General features: G+C 36.1%; 1 protein-coding gene across 1 annotated transcript in view; it reads right to left on the bottom strand.

The window, feature by feature from the left end:
* Positions 1 to 209: 209 nt before the first annotated feature.
* TRMT44 (tRNA methyltransferase 44 homolog (S. cerevisiae)) overlaps positions 210 to 17041 on the bottom strand; it is an 18995-nt gene continuing 2163 nt past the window's right edge. The window contains exons 3-12 of the mRNA XM_010000298.1: positions 14992 to 15109; positions 14105 to 14324; positions 12778 to 12846; positions 10905 to 11012; positions 9252 to 9323; positions 6456 to 6562; positions 5688 to 5871; positions 4609 to 4999; positions 3411 to 3527; positions 210 to 492 (exon numbers count right to left, since the gene is read on the bottom strand). Of these exons, the coding sequence (XP_009998600.1) occupies positions 260 to 492; positions 3411 to 3527; positions 4609 to 4999; positions 5688 to 5871; positions 6456 to 6562; positions 9252 to 9323; positions 10905 to 11012; positions 12778 to 12846; positions 14105 to 14324; positions 14992 to 15109 (1619 nt within the window). The 3' untranslated portion in view covers positions 210 to 259. The remainder of the gene's footprint in view (positions 493 to 3410; positions 3528 to 4608; positions 5000 to 5687; positions 5872 to 6455; positions 6563 to 9251; positions 9324 to 10904; positions 11013 to 12777; positions 12847 to 14104; positions 14325 to 14991; positions 15110 to 17041) is intronic.

Here is a 17041-nt window from a genome sequence, read left to right on the forward strand (position 1 = left end):
AGTAGATACATACTTTACTATACCTCTTCCATGTTAATAAAAAAATAATTCAAAATACAGGAGAACTTGCACACCAACTGGAAAATAAGATGCATAGAAATGGGGGAAAACCCTTCACATTGTACAGACTGGAAAATAAGTTGCATAGGAATAAGGGAAAACCCTCTGTATTGTAGAGATCTTCATGCAGGAAGTAGTCCCAAAGTCAATCACAGATTCAGCTATATTCACAAGTTTAAATATAAGTGGCAGCATTTTATTACTGTATATTTTTTTTCTTTTTAATAATATGAGACTCCCTTAGCTCCTCAGTCCCATGAGCATATGGGCAAGATTCAGCAGACAAAGAACAACCATCAGGATGGTGAATGAAAAACCAACAGAGACGTGTTTTAAATGCTTCAGCTGAAAGGCGCCGTTTCACTTCAGGCTTAGTTTTCCTTGATGGCTTCTCTTTTCGCCAGTCACGAATATGCACTCTCCCATTTAGAACTAAGATTTAAAAACAAACAAGAATGCAGCTGTTAATAGACAGCCATGGGAATTATACTGGAAAAAATGCATAGTGACATTCTCTGAAAAAAGTACATGTTCTACAAATGGATCACTCGGGCAAAACCAAATGTGCCATTTGTATAGAAACAGAAAGTAGTGCACAACAAATTGAGATAATATAGACACAGTCTAAACAAGAACTGATTGATTTCCCCATGAGATGTTTCACTGTGATGCTGAATAGTTTGAGGCACCTTAGTAACATCCTTGTAGAAGTTTATTTATTTGTTTAAACATAGCAGTTAGGATCATTTAGACTAAAATCCTCTGAATTTACATTGCAAGTCCTGACAAAGTAGTTTCAACTTCATGAACTGTAATCCTTCCAGTCTTCAAAATGTTATTACACCACACTTAAAATGTGGTTACCAGCAAGAATCTAGTAAGAGTCCTCTACTACTTTCACTATGCAGAAATGCTCTTGCAAAGCAATGGCTCATGACCCAAAAATACACTGCACTGAAGACATGACAAGTCTAATCCTTCATATGTTATCAGTGTTATCTTGGGGTGCATTAAGAGGAGTGTCTCCAGTATATCGAGGGAGGTTCTCCTCCCCCTCTACTCAGCCTTGGTAAGACCTCACTTGGAGTATTGTGTCCAGTTCTGGGCTCCCAAGTTCAAGAGGGACAGGGATTTATTCGAGAGTCCAACAGAGGGCTATGAGGATGATTAAGGACTGGAACATCTATCATATGAGGAAAGGCTAAGAGACGTGGCGCTTTTCAGTCCAGAGAGGAGAAGACTGAGTGAGGATCTAATTAATGTCTATGAATACATGAGGGTTGGGCATCAAGAACGCAGGGACAAGCTCTTTTCATTTGCGTCCTGTGATAGAACGAGAGGCAATAGATTCAAACTCAATCACGAGGAAGAACTTCTTTACTGTGAGGGTTACATAGCACTGGAACAGGCTCCTCAGAGAGGCTGTGGAGTCTCCTTCTCTGGAAACTTTCAAGACCTGTCTGGATGCTTTTCTGAGTGATCTGCCCTATTTTTCTCAGTCCTGCTCTGGCAGGGGGGTTGGACTCGATGATCTTTGGAGGTCGCTTCTAACCCCTAACATTCTATGATTCTGTGATATGAATCAACAATTAATCATCATTGGCTAATAAAGACTTGGCACTTTGCTTTTTTTAAAATTAATTTGCTGTGTTCAGACCATAAACTGAACACAAACATTTGTGAATCTCTTTCATCCCCTTTGATGTGTAAACATAAGAGAATAAAAGGAAGTTAGTAAGAGAAACAAGAAAGTAGATTAAAAGTATTAGTGAAAATTAGGAGGGAAGAATCTGCTGCTTATAAGTTGCCATATTCTGCTTCAATCACACCTTCTGTCATACCTATACCCACTCATAGCTTGGCATAGTTAACTGGTACCACCCCACATTCTGATAATCACTATTCAAAAGGCAGTGAATCCAGTGCAAGCTTAGTATCACTGAGTCAGCTCTGGATGAATTCACCCCTCCAGGTTTCCTTGTGATACACAAGCAGGTCTGAGCTCCTACAAAGCCAGTCCAGAAGTGGGTTCAGCAGAGCTTTAAAATCTCTCTCAAAAGATGGAAGAAAAATTAGCAGATATAGGGATATTTATGATGAAGCATATTTTTTTTCTAAAAAATTAGTATTGGTCAAGATGCCTGATCAAAATAAACTGCCACAGATTGGTTACTTTTAGGCCCTTCTTTTGTGTGTGTATGTGCCTAACTGAAAAAAACAAACACTTCAGTAAAGATGACAGAACTGTAGCAATGTTCCTCTCTGTTCTCCTTGGCACAAGCAATGTCATTCTAGACCACCTGCTGATAGAAGTCTCTTGTTATGGAGACTACTGAAGGAAAGAATCAAATTGCCTCTACTGAAACCCCAGGGAGTTTCCATGTGATGTAAATTACTGAGAAAAATCTGGCTTTAATCCTAGTCTTTCTTCAGAGGTAATCTGCAAACAGCATCCATGCCAAACTAAAGTCCTTACTCCATATTACAGGTTGTAACTCTATTCCACCTATCCCTAATGACAGGGTATCAAATTCAGGCACATAATGAATGCAGTGTGACCAACTCTTTTCAATGGATAGTAATTAAAAATTATTTCAGTATGGCTTGTGTAAAAATTGTGTAAAAGTGTGCAGAATTCCTTAGTGGATGCTAAAGTTGGCTAAGTTAACCACTGGCAGCAGCAAGGTTGCACATTCAAGATACTTTGCCATGGATTAGTTGATCAACATTTTACACCTGATGTTGGGACATATGAGGTAAAACACTTCCAAATCTGAAGCAACCTTAAATACTGATAAAACCTTGCAGATCTTGTATTATTGCAAAGCTAGACCTTACTTTTTCAAGACTACACAATGACAAAAGAACCCCAAAAAACCAAACAAAACCCACCACCACATCATTCCAACTGAAGAAGAAAAAACTGCAATTGACCAACCCAGATAACTACTGAAACATGGTACTGAATTCTTTCTGCCATGCTACTACAGGCTGCATAAAAACACCAAGCCTCACAGTTACACATGCTTATAGAGCCCTGTTTTGTTTTGTGTTGGCATTTACAATGTGGGTCTTGATAAGGCCAGACTAAGTATCAGTAACATGTTTTAGTGAACTTGTTATACATTTGACAGCCCTCAAATAATAAATACGTAATTTATGAAAATTCTTTAAGTCAAACAATAGCATATACCTTTCCACAAAGGCATAGAAAGCAGTTAAAAAAACAGACTAATGTAGTAATTTTTCAGTTGAGTTTAACTGCATAGAGGAGATAAAATAGATTACTAGAAAAAAACACAAACAAAAAAACAACAAAAATCCACAAACAAAAAGTACTCCTCCTTTACCTTCAAATACTTGATGATTGTTCTTAAGTAGTGTCTGCAGGCCTCCGTATTCACTCTTTAGCCTTTTTAAAGTCTCTTTATTTAGGTGTTCTGCTACTTCTTTCAAGGAAAGGCTTTCTGCAATAAATAAAGGTGTACCTTTTAACAATGTATATATACATAAATCCTAAGGAAATTTAACTTCTATATTATTTAATGATTATAAGCAGAATCTATGAATATGAATCAGTATCAGTACTGCAGCAACTTAGTACTGATAATTTTAAGGCATGCTATATATTTGATATGTATATTGTCTGTAAAATGACAGCTTTCATTCTACAGGACTTAAGTTCAAATTTCCAGAGTAAGATACATTTTATTTTCCCTGATTTTTTTACAGTTGCATATAACCCTTGTTGTGATAAGTACTTTTTACACACAAGTAGTCTGAGAGAGGGAGAATGACTTAAAGGATTTCCTGTAACAGTAACATATGAAAAACTACAGCAAGCAATAAAAAAGGAGGAAAATGGAAAGATAATAGTAGTGAGAAATAACTGAATGCTTACTAAATTAAGACCGACTTCTATTCTTTCTCTTCCTAAGACTAAACTACATTAAACCAAATGGCCTTTTCAAAACACTTCTTCCAAGATTCTTACAGAAATACTGCTAATTATTATCCAAAAAGTTATTTAATATTATCCCCACAGAGATGTAGAGTGTTTTATTTCAGTAAATGGGGAGAGGTTCTGGGTTTGTTTTGGTTTACCTTTTTTTAATAAATCACTGAGAATCACAGAATCATAAAGGCTGGAAAAGACCTTTAAGATCATCAAGTCCAGCCTATGACCTAACAACACCCATCAGCTAGACCACGGCACTAAGTGCCACATCCAGCCTTTCCTTAACACATCCAGGGATGGTGCCTCCACCACTTCCCTGGAAGTCCATTCCAAAACTTGAGTCTGTCCTAGTGTTCAAATGGAGAGGGAAAAAACTTCACACAAATTTCAAAATACACTTGCATGCCTTATTTGTGTCCCAGTAGGCAATAAAACAGTAAGGGAAAAAAAGCCTTAGAATGCTGCTGTGCTTTTCTGGGTATTTCCTAAACTCTGTTTCACATACTAGATTTACAAACTTGTAAAGTGATTAGAAAAGACAATCTCTGCAAACAAAAGCAAAAGGTAATACAAAGGAAAGACAACCTCACCTCCTTGATTCCAGGTATTTGCATTTTCGCCATGCATACTCGAACATGATTTGGGGGGAGCTGCATTTAACAGCAAGTTTGCCACATTGAGAACTACATCATCTACAAAATCCCGAGGGAGGGAAGCACAATTTTTTATTTGTTCTACTTTTTCTCTGGGTTGAAATCCAGGCATCCAAATTGTACCAGCAGTTTCAAACTCATTTTCAGGAAGTTCTGAGCCTGCTTCCTGGCATACACAATCAGACTGATCCTTATGATGAAATCCAAGTCTTCTGTCACAGGTGACCACAGCACAGGAGGGACGATTATTAATGAACTGTGTTATCTGCTTGTCAATCAGAGCACATTCTGTAGGTGGAGAGGTCCTGGTTTTTCCAATAAGGCACACCTATTTTAGTAGAAAAAGGTACATCACTATTTATACAGAGGCCCACACTTAGAAATACAACCCCAAAATGCATGTATTACGCATCTAAATGCACCTACAGGATATAACCATTCAAACTCGATGCTCATTAACATATGAGAGTTTTTTAATTTTAGTTTTCAAATACTGGTGCCAGAGAAGAAATGCAGTAATCACACCATAATCCATGCTGCCATACAATCATTGAACAATAAGAGTGTTCCTCATCCTCAGATTATTTACAAAATGGAAACTGTACACCTCTTCCTACTCTGAAAACATTTCACAGGACACGAAAAACAGCAAAATCAAGTACAAATAAGCAACACGGGCAGCTGGAAAAATTGAGTAAAAAAAAATGTGGTTTCTATGTTTGCCATCCTATAGGGTGGCATAAGATATAACCATAAAACCTTCCACTCTTTCTTGTCTTTAGGATTGTACCTAGGCCATTAAGTGCAGATTACCCAAGAAAACAATGAGTAGTTTTAGTCTCTCTTCAGGCATTTTTCCCAAGTGATGTAACTGACAACAGTCTGCTCTTAAAACAGTAATAATGAACAAAAAATAAGGCACAAATATCCATATGTTTCAGACAGCTAGCAGATTTAAAACAAACACACAAAAAAACAATGAAAAAAAGACAAAGTCCTGCACAGTCCAAAATTACCCTTTTTGTTGATGGAATTCTAAGGCAGTCTTCCTCCACATGAAAGCCACATACAAATCCCACTTGAACAATAAAATCAAGATATTCTCTGTACTGAGTCTTCTTGCTTTGTCTTCGGTTGTACTTGCCATGGAAATCAAAGAAGCAACATGGAAGCACAAAGTAGCGACAGGAATAGGAAGACCTACAAGAAGGACAACAAACTGCTGAATGGAAAATTACTTCAGAGAACATGCACATTTAGCAAACAGCCCATCAAATCCTAGCCATAATGGAAATTTTTATTAAGTGACAGTGCTTCATGAAATAATATTAGCATGTTTCTCTTTCAGTAGATCTATTAACATAATAAAAAATAGTTTCACAAAGCACTGTGCCAGTTTGGTTAGCAGGACTACATCTCTAGATATTAAACTACTGCAGCTGGTTGTGAAGAGTACAATGGTTCAAGGAAAGGCAGAACCAACAGAAATTTAACTTAAAAAAAACACAACACCTTAACAACAGATTTACATGTTAAGAATAAAAATCAGTTCTGTTTTTTCAATTTCAAAAGCAAAATGCTGTATGAATTCTGTGAGAGTGTAAATACTGTATCTCTGCTACCCCACAGAAACATTTTGTAAAGGTTTAGCACCAAAAGCAGCAAGTCCTGCAAGAACAGCAGGAGTGGCTACAAAAGTGACAGTTTTCACCAAGCACATATAGTTAGTTATGTTTTGTGGTTTTTACTTCTTTTAATTTCTTCCTTCTCCCTCCCCCAAATACCTAGCTGCAATTACAGGTATCCACGGTGTTAGTTCATCTGAATGGTTTCCTATGAGCCAGTCAGCATCTGGAAAGAGATGACTGTCACCTGGCACAATTGCAGATTCCTAAAAAACCCAAACAACTCATTAAGTTAATTTTATTACAGGTTTCTTGAAATGCATTTTGTTTGTTAATAAAGCACTACGTAATAATACAAAATCACACAAGCAATGAGAATCACAGACAACAACGTTTTCCTCAATGTGTTGTTTTACCAGATAGTAAATTGTTATGGTTACAAATAGGTAGTTTAGCAACAGTTACCCCCAAAATTTTGGTCAAAAAGTTGAATAATAATTCTGATTTAGGTATCTGGCACCCTTAAGTATTTGTAAACACATATTATACATTGGATTATGATTTCTTGCCATTCTCCATCACATAGATGTCTGGACTCAATTTTTCAGAAAGCCACTTAATTTGCTGTGTGTCCTAAGACTTGCACAGCAATTAAACACAACAGAGCTTCACTGCTATCTTCTCTTCTTCCAGACTTTTCTCAAATCAAATTGCAATATACAGAACACCACTCTTCACACCCTATCATTCCCATATAATAAACCTAATACAGCTGAACACTTTCCCTCCTGTCTATGCAGCCATTCCACCCTCTTCTATCTTGTGTCAAGACTACCTGCAAAATCAGGAGAAACCAATGGGTTGGAAAAAGAAGGCTTCTTTGTTGGCCTTTAAAGTAGCATTCTGCCTTGTGGAAATTCAATATATATGGATTGACGAGACATCAGCACAGAAGTCTTCCCACCACAGTACTGACTCACAGAATAGTTATTAGTCTCAAAAATATCCTGTCCTAATATTCTTTGAAAAAAGAAAACAACTCAGAAAACCTAAAAAACCAACCTCCAAATATGATTAATTTTTTGTACAGGTTAAATTTTAAAAGTTCTAGAGTGCCTTTAATGTTTGTTTTTCTCACACACATACTTTCTTACCCAAGTTTTCTTACCCAGCACTAAGCTCAGCAAAGAAAGATATTGATACTATGGACTCTTGTCTAAGTATGAATCTCAAAATAATTACTGGGCAGATTTGAAAAAAGATTTAAAGGTGAATCTCCATATACCTTTAGGAAAAGCACTGAAAATTATGCCTCTACTCTCATTTTATATATAAAATGCACGTTTTATGAGGTCAAAATTCACATGCAAAATAATATCTGTATAGGCACTAGAAAAAAAACAAAAAAACCAACACTTAATGGAATTTCAGGAATCTCTGACTACCACCATTACATTTCAATACCCCTCTTCAGAAATCACTGTGTTTCAAGTATCAGTATGGTGTATTATTGTTCACATTAAATACTGTATCTCTGATAATTTTTTGTTATTTCTACATATTTCTAGATTATATATATAACAAATTTATTTTTGGCAGGTTAGTAGATGTTAAACCAAGTGTTTGCTAAGTGTTTTCTTACGGTTTGTTAAACAAGTTACTCCCACGTTACATTTCAGTTTTGATCATTCAGTTTAGGCATCACATGAATTATCAGTGCCATACTCCATATTTTGACAGTCACCCATAATTAAATTTGTATTCACCATGTCTGACAGCAGTTTGGCAATGCTAAGTGCCACCTGTTCCACTCATTTATATTCTTAGCATTGGCACTGCGTGTCACAGATGGCAACATGCACCTTGCAACTCCTGCTTTAAGTAAAGATCAAAACAAAATTAGTTTTGAGGGCAACAAAAGGCTGTGAGCAGGTGCTTTCTCCTGAAGCCACAGGAGTCTTGCAAAATCACTTCACCCTTCCTGCTCATTAACTCCATCTCAAATAAATTAGTCCTTTCCTTACATGCGTGTTTTGGATGTTTTTATTGTTTCTGTCTGGCTTTTCCAAGTGTTACCTGGGAATGCCGCTTTTTTTTTTTCCATTTAAAAAGGACAAATAAACTCTGTACCTTTCTATTTTGTTCCCTGCAGAGAGGGCCAGCTGATGCTCAGTTTACCCATGAGTAAAGAAATCTGAGAAACTGAGAATAGCCAGACCTTAATATGAAATGAATGTACAAAATTCATAGATTTCCACAATTAACGAAACAGGGATGGAAAAAGGAATATATGACATTAAGGAAAAGAGTACTACTCTTTAACGGGTATAAGGCCAAAACCAGCTGGAATTGAAGTCAATGTTCATGTGCTGGAATTGTTTCTATTCTCATTAAAATGCTAATAGGGAACCTGAAACATAATCCATCTTCCAAACTAGTTTTCCTCTTGATTTTTTTATAAAGCTGTTATTCCAATTACCTACCACAAGGTCAGTACAGCAGAGCATTGGTTCCTTTGAGGTTCAACAATTTCATCCTCAAAACACCACATAGTACTAGCAGGCCAGAATCACTTCAAATATTAAATTGCTCACAACTTTAGATACTAATATCTTGTATGAGATAGAGATATGCAAAAAACCTCTGCTTAATCTTGATCTTGCAGTAAAATCAAAGATTGTTTCATGGTGTGCACGTCTGTACATGCAGTAGAAAATCACACTAGTCTTCTCAGCTGAAAAGGAAGCTGCAAATATGTAACTGTATGGTACAGCATTCCTCTCATAATCACCATTACAACTTACTTCACAGTCCCACAAGACAGATGGGTGGCATCATATCAAATGTTACTGTCTCTAACCCAGTATGTTTGACTACATTTGAACCAACACAAGTGAAGCAAAGAACAAGTGAGTAGTTTCAAATCAATCAGATTGACATACATTTGCATAATACCTCTAAACGAGTTTCAGGTCCATACATGTCCCATATTTTTCTTCTCCTCACATCAATTCCTCTACCTGAATGCTGAAATTTTGAACAAAAAAGCAACATTTAAGGTACTACTTTTAGCTGGAACTGTCAAACAGGCTCACTAAATTTATTTAATAACACTGATTATTTAATTCATATTAAAATCTAGACACAAAATGAAACATAGCAGCACCATTTCAGGCAGAAGCTGAATACTTTTAATCCCTTCTCTGCCTTCTAAAAATGACGGACTAGGAAATAGTAAGAATGTATCTGGTTTGAAGCTTTACCTGGACACACCTTTTGAGACTGCTCTTGAAAATTTAGGTCTTTTCAAAAGTAAAAGCAGAGAATTGTTTTTTATTTATTTAAATTTTTTTTTTAAAATCAAACCCTTTCATAAGGTATGATTCTAGCAGCCACAGGGCTCAGAGAACTGTGCTATTCTAAGCAGCTCTTGCGGGGAGAACCACCTTTGAACTACTCAAGTCATTAGGTTTTTGGAGTCCAAACACACTTTTCCTTGTGTGAACTGATAGGAAGAGGAAATAGGACTGGAAACTAAAGCAAGAAATAAAGAATGTGCAAATAGTAGTATTTGAATGTCAAGAACCCTGTGCAGAACTAACCAAAAATCATACTAAAATGTAATCATAATACTAATCATACTAAAGAAGTCTCATAAAACTCTCATACACAGGATTTTTTGACAGGCAGCATTTGTCAGTGCTGCAGCAGTGATGACTTCATGATGTACAAAAAGAAGCATCTACGGGGAAAATAGCACCTTGCATCAGATCAAATTTTTCAGGCCACACAACAATAGACAAGATTGTCAGGAGAAACTGGACCTTCCCCCACCCTCCAATGACATCTGTTGAATAGGAGAGACTCATTTCCTCTACAAATTTTACCATATTCTCCCAAAAGTGGAAAATAACAATTTTCTGAGACTGACAGAGCAAGCTTCCCTAGCTTTTGGTTAATATTACTGACTTTTGTTGTTGTTGTTCTAGAAACTATACCTCAATAAACTGAATTTTGCTGTTGCCACATATTCATTCCCACAGCATGTTGTTAGGCACTTTCAAAATCAACAAATCCCAGGACTGTTTTTACAAATATAGAAAATATCTTGAGCAAATTGGTCGTGGGAGGTGTCCCTGGCCACGCAGAGGGCCGCAACAAGATGATCTTTCAAATCCCTTTGAACTGAAACCATTCTGTGATTCTATGATTCAGTGATTTCCAGGACATCACAAACATAACTCAACTTCAATAGTACTAAGTTTAAGAAAAATAGCTCACTTAAATGCTCTTGTGGAAGAGAACCTCTCTGTTAAGATTCCTCATTCCTTTTGCTTTGTGCACCAGCATAACTAAATTACACCATTAGTTTTTATTTTCCCCCTCTTAGTTTCTTACCTCACAAAAATAGCCTCGAATTGAAATTAATTTGACTAATAAAGAAAGATAGAAAATCAAATTAAAGTTTTCTAGAGTGATAAAATCCTATTTTAGCAATGAGTTAGCTGTATTTGGGCTATTTGCATGCCAGGTAAAAGCAAAGCATAACAAGAATATTGACTTTCTCTATTTTTTTTTAGCTATTATTTTAAAAAGCACTGTATTTACCCCTTCATTATTTAGAATATGAACCAATAGGCCATTTCCACATCCAAGATCAACAAACGACTGTTTCTTTGTCAATCCTTTTTCCTTTCTCTCTTCTTCCCAAAGAATCTGAAACAAGAAAAGAAAACATTTTAGACTTCTACTCTCCAGTTTCCCAGTAAGAAAGCAGCAGAGTTTATTGAAAATGAAGGGAGAAATCTGGGACAGAACACATATGTGACAGACAACATCCCCTGTACTCACAGAGAAAATAACTAACCTTATCTTAACCACCTGTTACATGTACTCATAAATAATGAGCTATTATATATCATCACAGAGGTATCTGAAAACTTTTGCAAGGGGGTTAGGTTATTAACACTGTACTTTAAGCTTTCATTTATAAAAGCCAATTATTGGATGACTAGTAACTTGTTGAAAACTACAGCTACTCCAGCGAGAAGACATCATCACTATGATCATAATCTAACACACGTTCGGAAATACTTGCAAAACATTTTCAAGGCATCATTACAGAATTTTTTTGTGGCTACAACTAACTTTCTGATTTTCAATATCTAATATTATCACCATGTCAAAAATGGTAAAAGGTAAGTCTATTATACAGCTCTTTCCAGAAGCCAGTATCATAGATAAGAATAGTTCAGCTGGAGGGAACCTACAGCAATAACCTAGTCCAACTGTCTGGCCACTTCATCAAGTTCATTTATCTGATGATAAATGGGAGTTCTGTCACACCAACGTGATAATCAAGGTTTTGAGAGTAGCCTAGGTCAGTCAGGCTCCCTCAGACAATTAAAAAAATCTTCATGGAAAAGAGAAACTAGAGTTCTAAGCTTAAAGACTCAATTATAAAAAATAAATTAGTTGTCAATGGGTTCTTTAAATGCAGTATCTTAGTTACTAATACTGATTTAGAGAAGATGCAAAAGGTATTGATATTATACTTGAAGGCTCAAAAAATTGTGCCTACATAGTGACAAACTTTGATGCTATTTAAAAACCTGAATTTTCTAGTGACTGCAGGTGGCAGAATTTTCATAGATTCTTAAACAGGTAGGTGCCTTAGAAAACTGCATCAAGCATTTATCTGCATTCCTAGTTGGCGTTAATGCATTTGAAGATGAGATTTGAGGTGAACTTTTATCAAAGGCAAAGCAGTGAAAAACCTTTAGCATAAAAATTAACCAGTTGCAGAAATACATATAAAACAATAGCTTGTGATATCCAAATTGGTCCACCTGATCACTCTTTTTCTGCTACATCAGTGCTTTTTTCACTTAAAAAAAATACATCCTGTCTGTGTAGATCAAACTTCCTTTGACAGAAGACTGCATATCATCGTATCTTCTCAAAGAAGTTCTAGTATCCTTCTAAACAATTTTCATTATGGTATAGCACAGTATAAAAAAATCAAATCAACTGTTTTTCCATTTGTTTTGCCACACTAAGTTTTTTTGCAATTCTGTTATAAAAAGCCTGCCTTCTGTAAACACTTACTATATGTAAATCCCTGAAATGCTGTTGAGAGTGCTATCAAAGAAGATGAATACATCATGAACAGAATTATAGACATGAATTCCACTTTAAGTTATGCTTGAAAACATTGTAATAAAAATTCAGTTCCTCTACCTAACTGAGAATGAAAGCAAAAAAACCCCAAAAAACAATCTAAAACAAAACAAAAAATGGACCCAAAAAACTCACAACTTTTCACCTACCCCCTTCCTTTTGCCTTATAAGCCTCTAATAATTTCAGGATATTCTATTTTAAAACATGCAAAAACTGTGAAATAAAAATACTTTTTTTAAAGAGGTTTTTAATTAGGAAATAGAACCTTATAGAGTATTATTAGGCAGAGCAGCCCCCTACCAGCAAATAAGTGGCAATGGCAACATCTTCATAAACAAATTTCTCAGGATCTGTTACTTCAGGCCACACCTTCAGGGGAAAAAAAAAAAAAAAAAAAAAAAGAGAGAAAAACATTTTTTGTACCATCTGAAATTACTTCAAAAATTGCTCTGTTAGAGGAATCTGGATATTCATCCATTCAATAGGCTTCTGCACTTCACAAATTTTGTATTTTAATCTCATTAAAAATATACACAAAGAAAGACAGTTTGATTTTGTCAGACATACAAAACAATAATGGCATAAAGAATGCCTGCTGTCCTCCAATCAATAAAGTTTCCAATAATATTATGGCACTATAGGTAAAGCTCACAAGTGAACTGCTGTGTCTGTTTTGGAATAGAGCATGCATCCTTTTGCTCAACCCCCAGAAGAAAAATACTTTAATTACTCCTGTCATGTGCAACACTGATAACATGAGCATTTATAAATTTATTTTCACAATGTAATAGGCATAGAATTATCTGGCACAACAGAACATGAAGAACCAAAATCTGAAGTAGGAAGACAGCAAGTGAAAGTACTATGCTTACTTTGTAAATGAGGTATTGAAACAAAGATTTAAATGCTCAACACTACATGAAATCTACCACAGAGCTGAAGACTGAACCTTACCTTACTCCCAAGTCCAATTTTCCTTTCATATATTTTTTTTTAATGAGTACAGCAATATCAGGACAGTAAAACCATTCAACATTTTCAAAATATTTTACAAAAGCATTTACCCATTTTTTTGCTTGTACCTAGAGTGTCGTGTTAAGCATATAGGCACTACTTCATAAAGCACTGAAGGTGACTGTCATTTTTCCCCAGGATAAAACACTATTACAGCATTGCTCCCCTCACTCTAACATGTATTAATACACCATCCACATTTAAAAAGAGCAATAGGAAATTTAACTACTTGCTAACCATTGCTGTTTCCAGACTCTTTCAAATGGTGCTTTATTTATGTCTTCTAGTGTGGATGACTTAGCATTTACACCTACTGATCAATTGCTTACTTCTTACCAGAATGGGTACATTCTGAGAAATACCTAACTCCTCCGGATATGTAGTGTGAATTTGGCTTCAAATCTTGCTTTTCTAGTTCAGCTCTTCCAAATACTAAATAATTTTTTTTCCCCTCACATACACAGAAAAAAACCCCAAACATTAAACCACAAAACATGAATTTCAGTTAAATTGTGTCTTTTATTAAAAAAATAATTCAATGGAAGAAGCAGATTCAGCAAACAAACAAAAAATATAGGAAACCATATAATTACTACATTTATTGCTAACTTACCTTTACTATCTCCTTGTATTTTTCTTTAAGGTCTTGATAAACCTGGCTGTATTTTGCTACAGAAATGAGGGAGAGTGTACTTTTAAACTCACTGGACTTCTGCTCCACACACCATTTAGCTAGTTTGGACAAAAGTTCATTTTCAAGCCATGCTAGTTTGGGATATGCAATTCCATCTGAAAACCAGTCTTCTGGAAATGGAGCTACAACAGACAAAGACCTTTAAAAATAAAAGAAAAACTTAGTATAAATACAGTGTATTTCAGTATTTCAGTTACCTCAAAGAGAGAGAAAATAATAATTAAGTGATTGCACAGATACATGTTGGGTGGAGAATGGACTGAGAACAGCCTGGAGGAGAAGGACTTGGGGGTGCAGGCAGATGAAAAGCTCAATGTGAGCTGGCAGTGTGGACCTGCAGCTCAGAAAGCCAACCGTGTCCTAGGCTGCATCAAAAGCAGCATTGCCAGCAGGAAGAGGGAGATGACTGTCACCCTCTACTCTGCTCTTGTTAGACCCCACCTTGAGTACTGTGTCCAGTTTGGGAGTTTCCCCCCACACCGAAAACAACATGAAGGTGTTGGAGCCAATCCAAAGAAGGGCCACAAAGACAATCAGAGCACTAGAGCAAACTTACAAACTTTTTCTAGACCACACACGTGCACAATATATCCATTCACAGGTGAAACAGAGTGGTTTTTCATTTTGAGGGGTATTGTAGATTTGTCTTTTAATTGCACACTATGCACTAAGGTCACACTCCTACTGTCTTTTACTAGTCAAGCAGGAAATTACAAAAACCAAATAGCCTAGGCACCAATAATGAAATATGGTGTGATCACTGCAATAACTCAGGGTTTGCCTCCTCTCTCACTCCCAGCACTTACCATTCCTCATGTTTTACATGTGTAAGTTGAATTTGATAAATATTGCTCTTTTTAATCTGGTATTTTCCTTCGCTGTTTTCCTCCAAAGGCAGAAAGGTCACAGTTCCATTGTAAACATCTGAGAATTAGGCAAACAGCAACATATTATTCCATGGCATAAACCATCCTGGTCAGCACCAAAAGAAACTTTTGTCTCCCTACTATGTTAAGTGCAAAGTAGCGAGGCAAGATCTAGGACAACACAAGAACCACAATGTTAAGGCTTACTCGTAAGAATATTCATTTTCTTTAAACCTTACTATTTTAATAAAATAAAAGCCAACCACGTTACTGATCTTAACTGTGTTTATCACCTGTGGAATAAAATCACACTCAGTGACAGATTCCAAACACAAGAGATTTTGGAAAAGCTAAAAAGGGCTGACAAACCACTGGCAAAGCCCTTAGGTGCCTACACATATTTCAAGAAGATATTTTGCAACTTTTCTCACGTTAGCTAATGTCAATCATGATTGTACCATAATTAACTCCTACACAAGTGAAACCACAGAGTGCGTGTCCTTTTGCAATAACTTAAGAACAAAAAGAAGGGTGACTGCAGTGAAATGCGAATGGAACAATAAGGCCTACTACTCACACCCTAATGATTTGTTAATTTTTAAAAAAATCTTATTATGTTAATTTATTCCCTATATCCTTACTATAAAGTGATTTAAAAGCACTGACTGTATTCCTTTTAGCATATGATATGTATGCATTATTACTTTATTAAAAAAAAAGAAAATCTTTTTAGCTACGGTTTATCCAGGTGAATTTCTTCAGAATAACTCAAGTTCACATTTTTAAAAATGGTTTCTCAGATGCCATAAAAAAAATTCATTCCGCTAAATGAACACTGTATTGGGTAAATAAATTTCAGTGGACTCAAAAATTTACTGCTAATTATTCTTTCCTGTCTCAGAAAATAAAACATCAAGTCTTGTGATCTCAGTTTATCCTTAGCCAACCCTCTAACATTTTTCAATTCAAACATATTAATTAAAAATATAGTCTCATAGACTTTTTCCTATAGGTAGGCTCTCTGGGGCTCTCTCAGAACATCTTATCGTAACATCAAAAGAAAAAATAAATCCAAACTGCAACATATATATATTTTTTAAAGCATCATCCTTTTTTTTTTTTTAAGGCATGGGAGTAAGAATCACAGGCCAATAGAGCTTCCTAAGTCATAGATTACTATAGGTCGTTTTGAATTGCAAATCTAAGTGTTTATGGAATTTTGATTCTTTTTAAAACATTACTATTAAAATTTAATCCACATCAACACTGCTTCCAATAATTTATCTTAAAAAAGGTGTCAACTTGCAGTCTATATATTTACATTAGTAGGATTTATTGCAGCATCTTACTATGTAAAAAACCCAACCCAAATCAAGATTCATTTTTAAGCAATATTAAACCATAAGAAAGTTGACACGTACAGCTCAGCTTGGCCACACTGCTCACTTTTTTTCATTAACTCTGCATTTTCAAAGGCTACTGTCACTGCTTACATAGTTAGGGACTGAGAGATTGTGGAGTCTCCCTCACTGGAGACATTCAAAACCCGCCTGGACAAGTTCCTGTGGGATGTGCTCTGGGTGACCCTGCTCTGGCAGGGGGGTTGTGCTGGATGATCTTTCGAGGTCCCTTCCAACCCCTGAGATTCTGTGATTCTGTGACTGCAGTACAAGCAGCATTTCCGTGTGGGCAGCTTACTCATGCCAGGAGCTCCCAGGATGGCAGGTCCTGTCTCTTCTTTTTAAGGAACACAAAGAGATGAGCAATTTTCTATACCTGAAGTGGGGGGTTGTTAAACCCTGAGTCGTACAGGTGTGTGACCTAACTTGTATTTCAACTGTTGACAGTTCCTAGCACAACAGAAAACAAAATCTAAGCACGCGGCAAGGTACAAAAATCTATCTCTGTGTGGGGAACGGCCCATCTTCTCTCCCCCCACGTAAGACTAAACAAGACGCCTTGCAAGCCAGCACAGGTGAGCAGCCAAGGC

This window comes from Chaetura pelagica, unplaced genomic scaffold (assembly GCF_000747805.2).
Source record: "Chaetura pelagica isolate M959 unplaced genomic scaffold, ChaPel_1.0 scaffold116, whole genome shotgun sequence".
Classification (NCBI taxonomy): Eukaryota; Metazoa; Chordata; class Aves; order Apodiformes; family Apodidae; genus Chaetura; species Chaetura pelagica.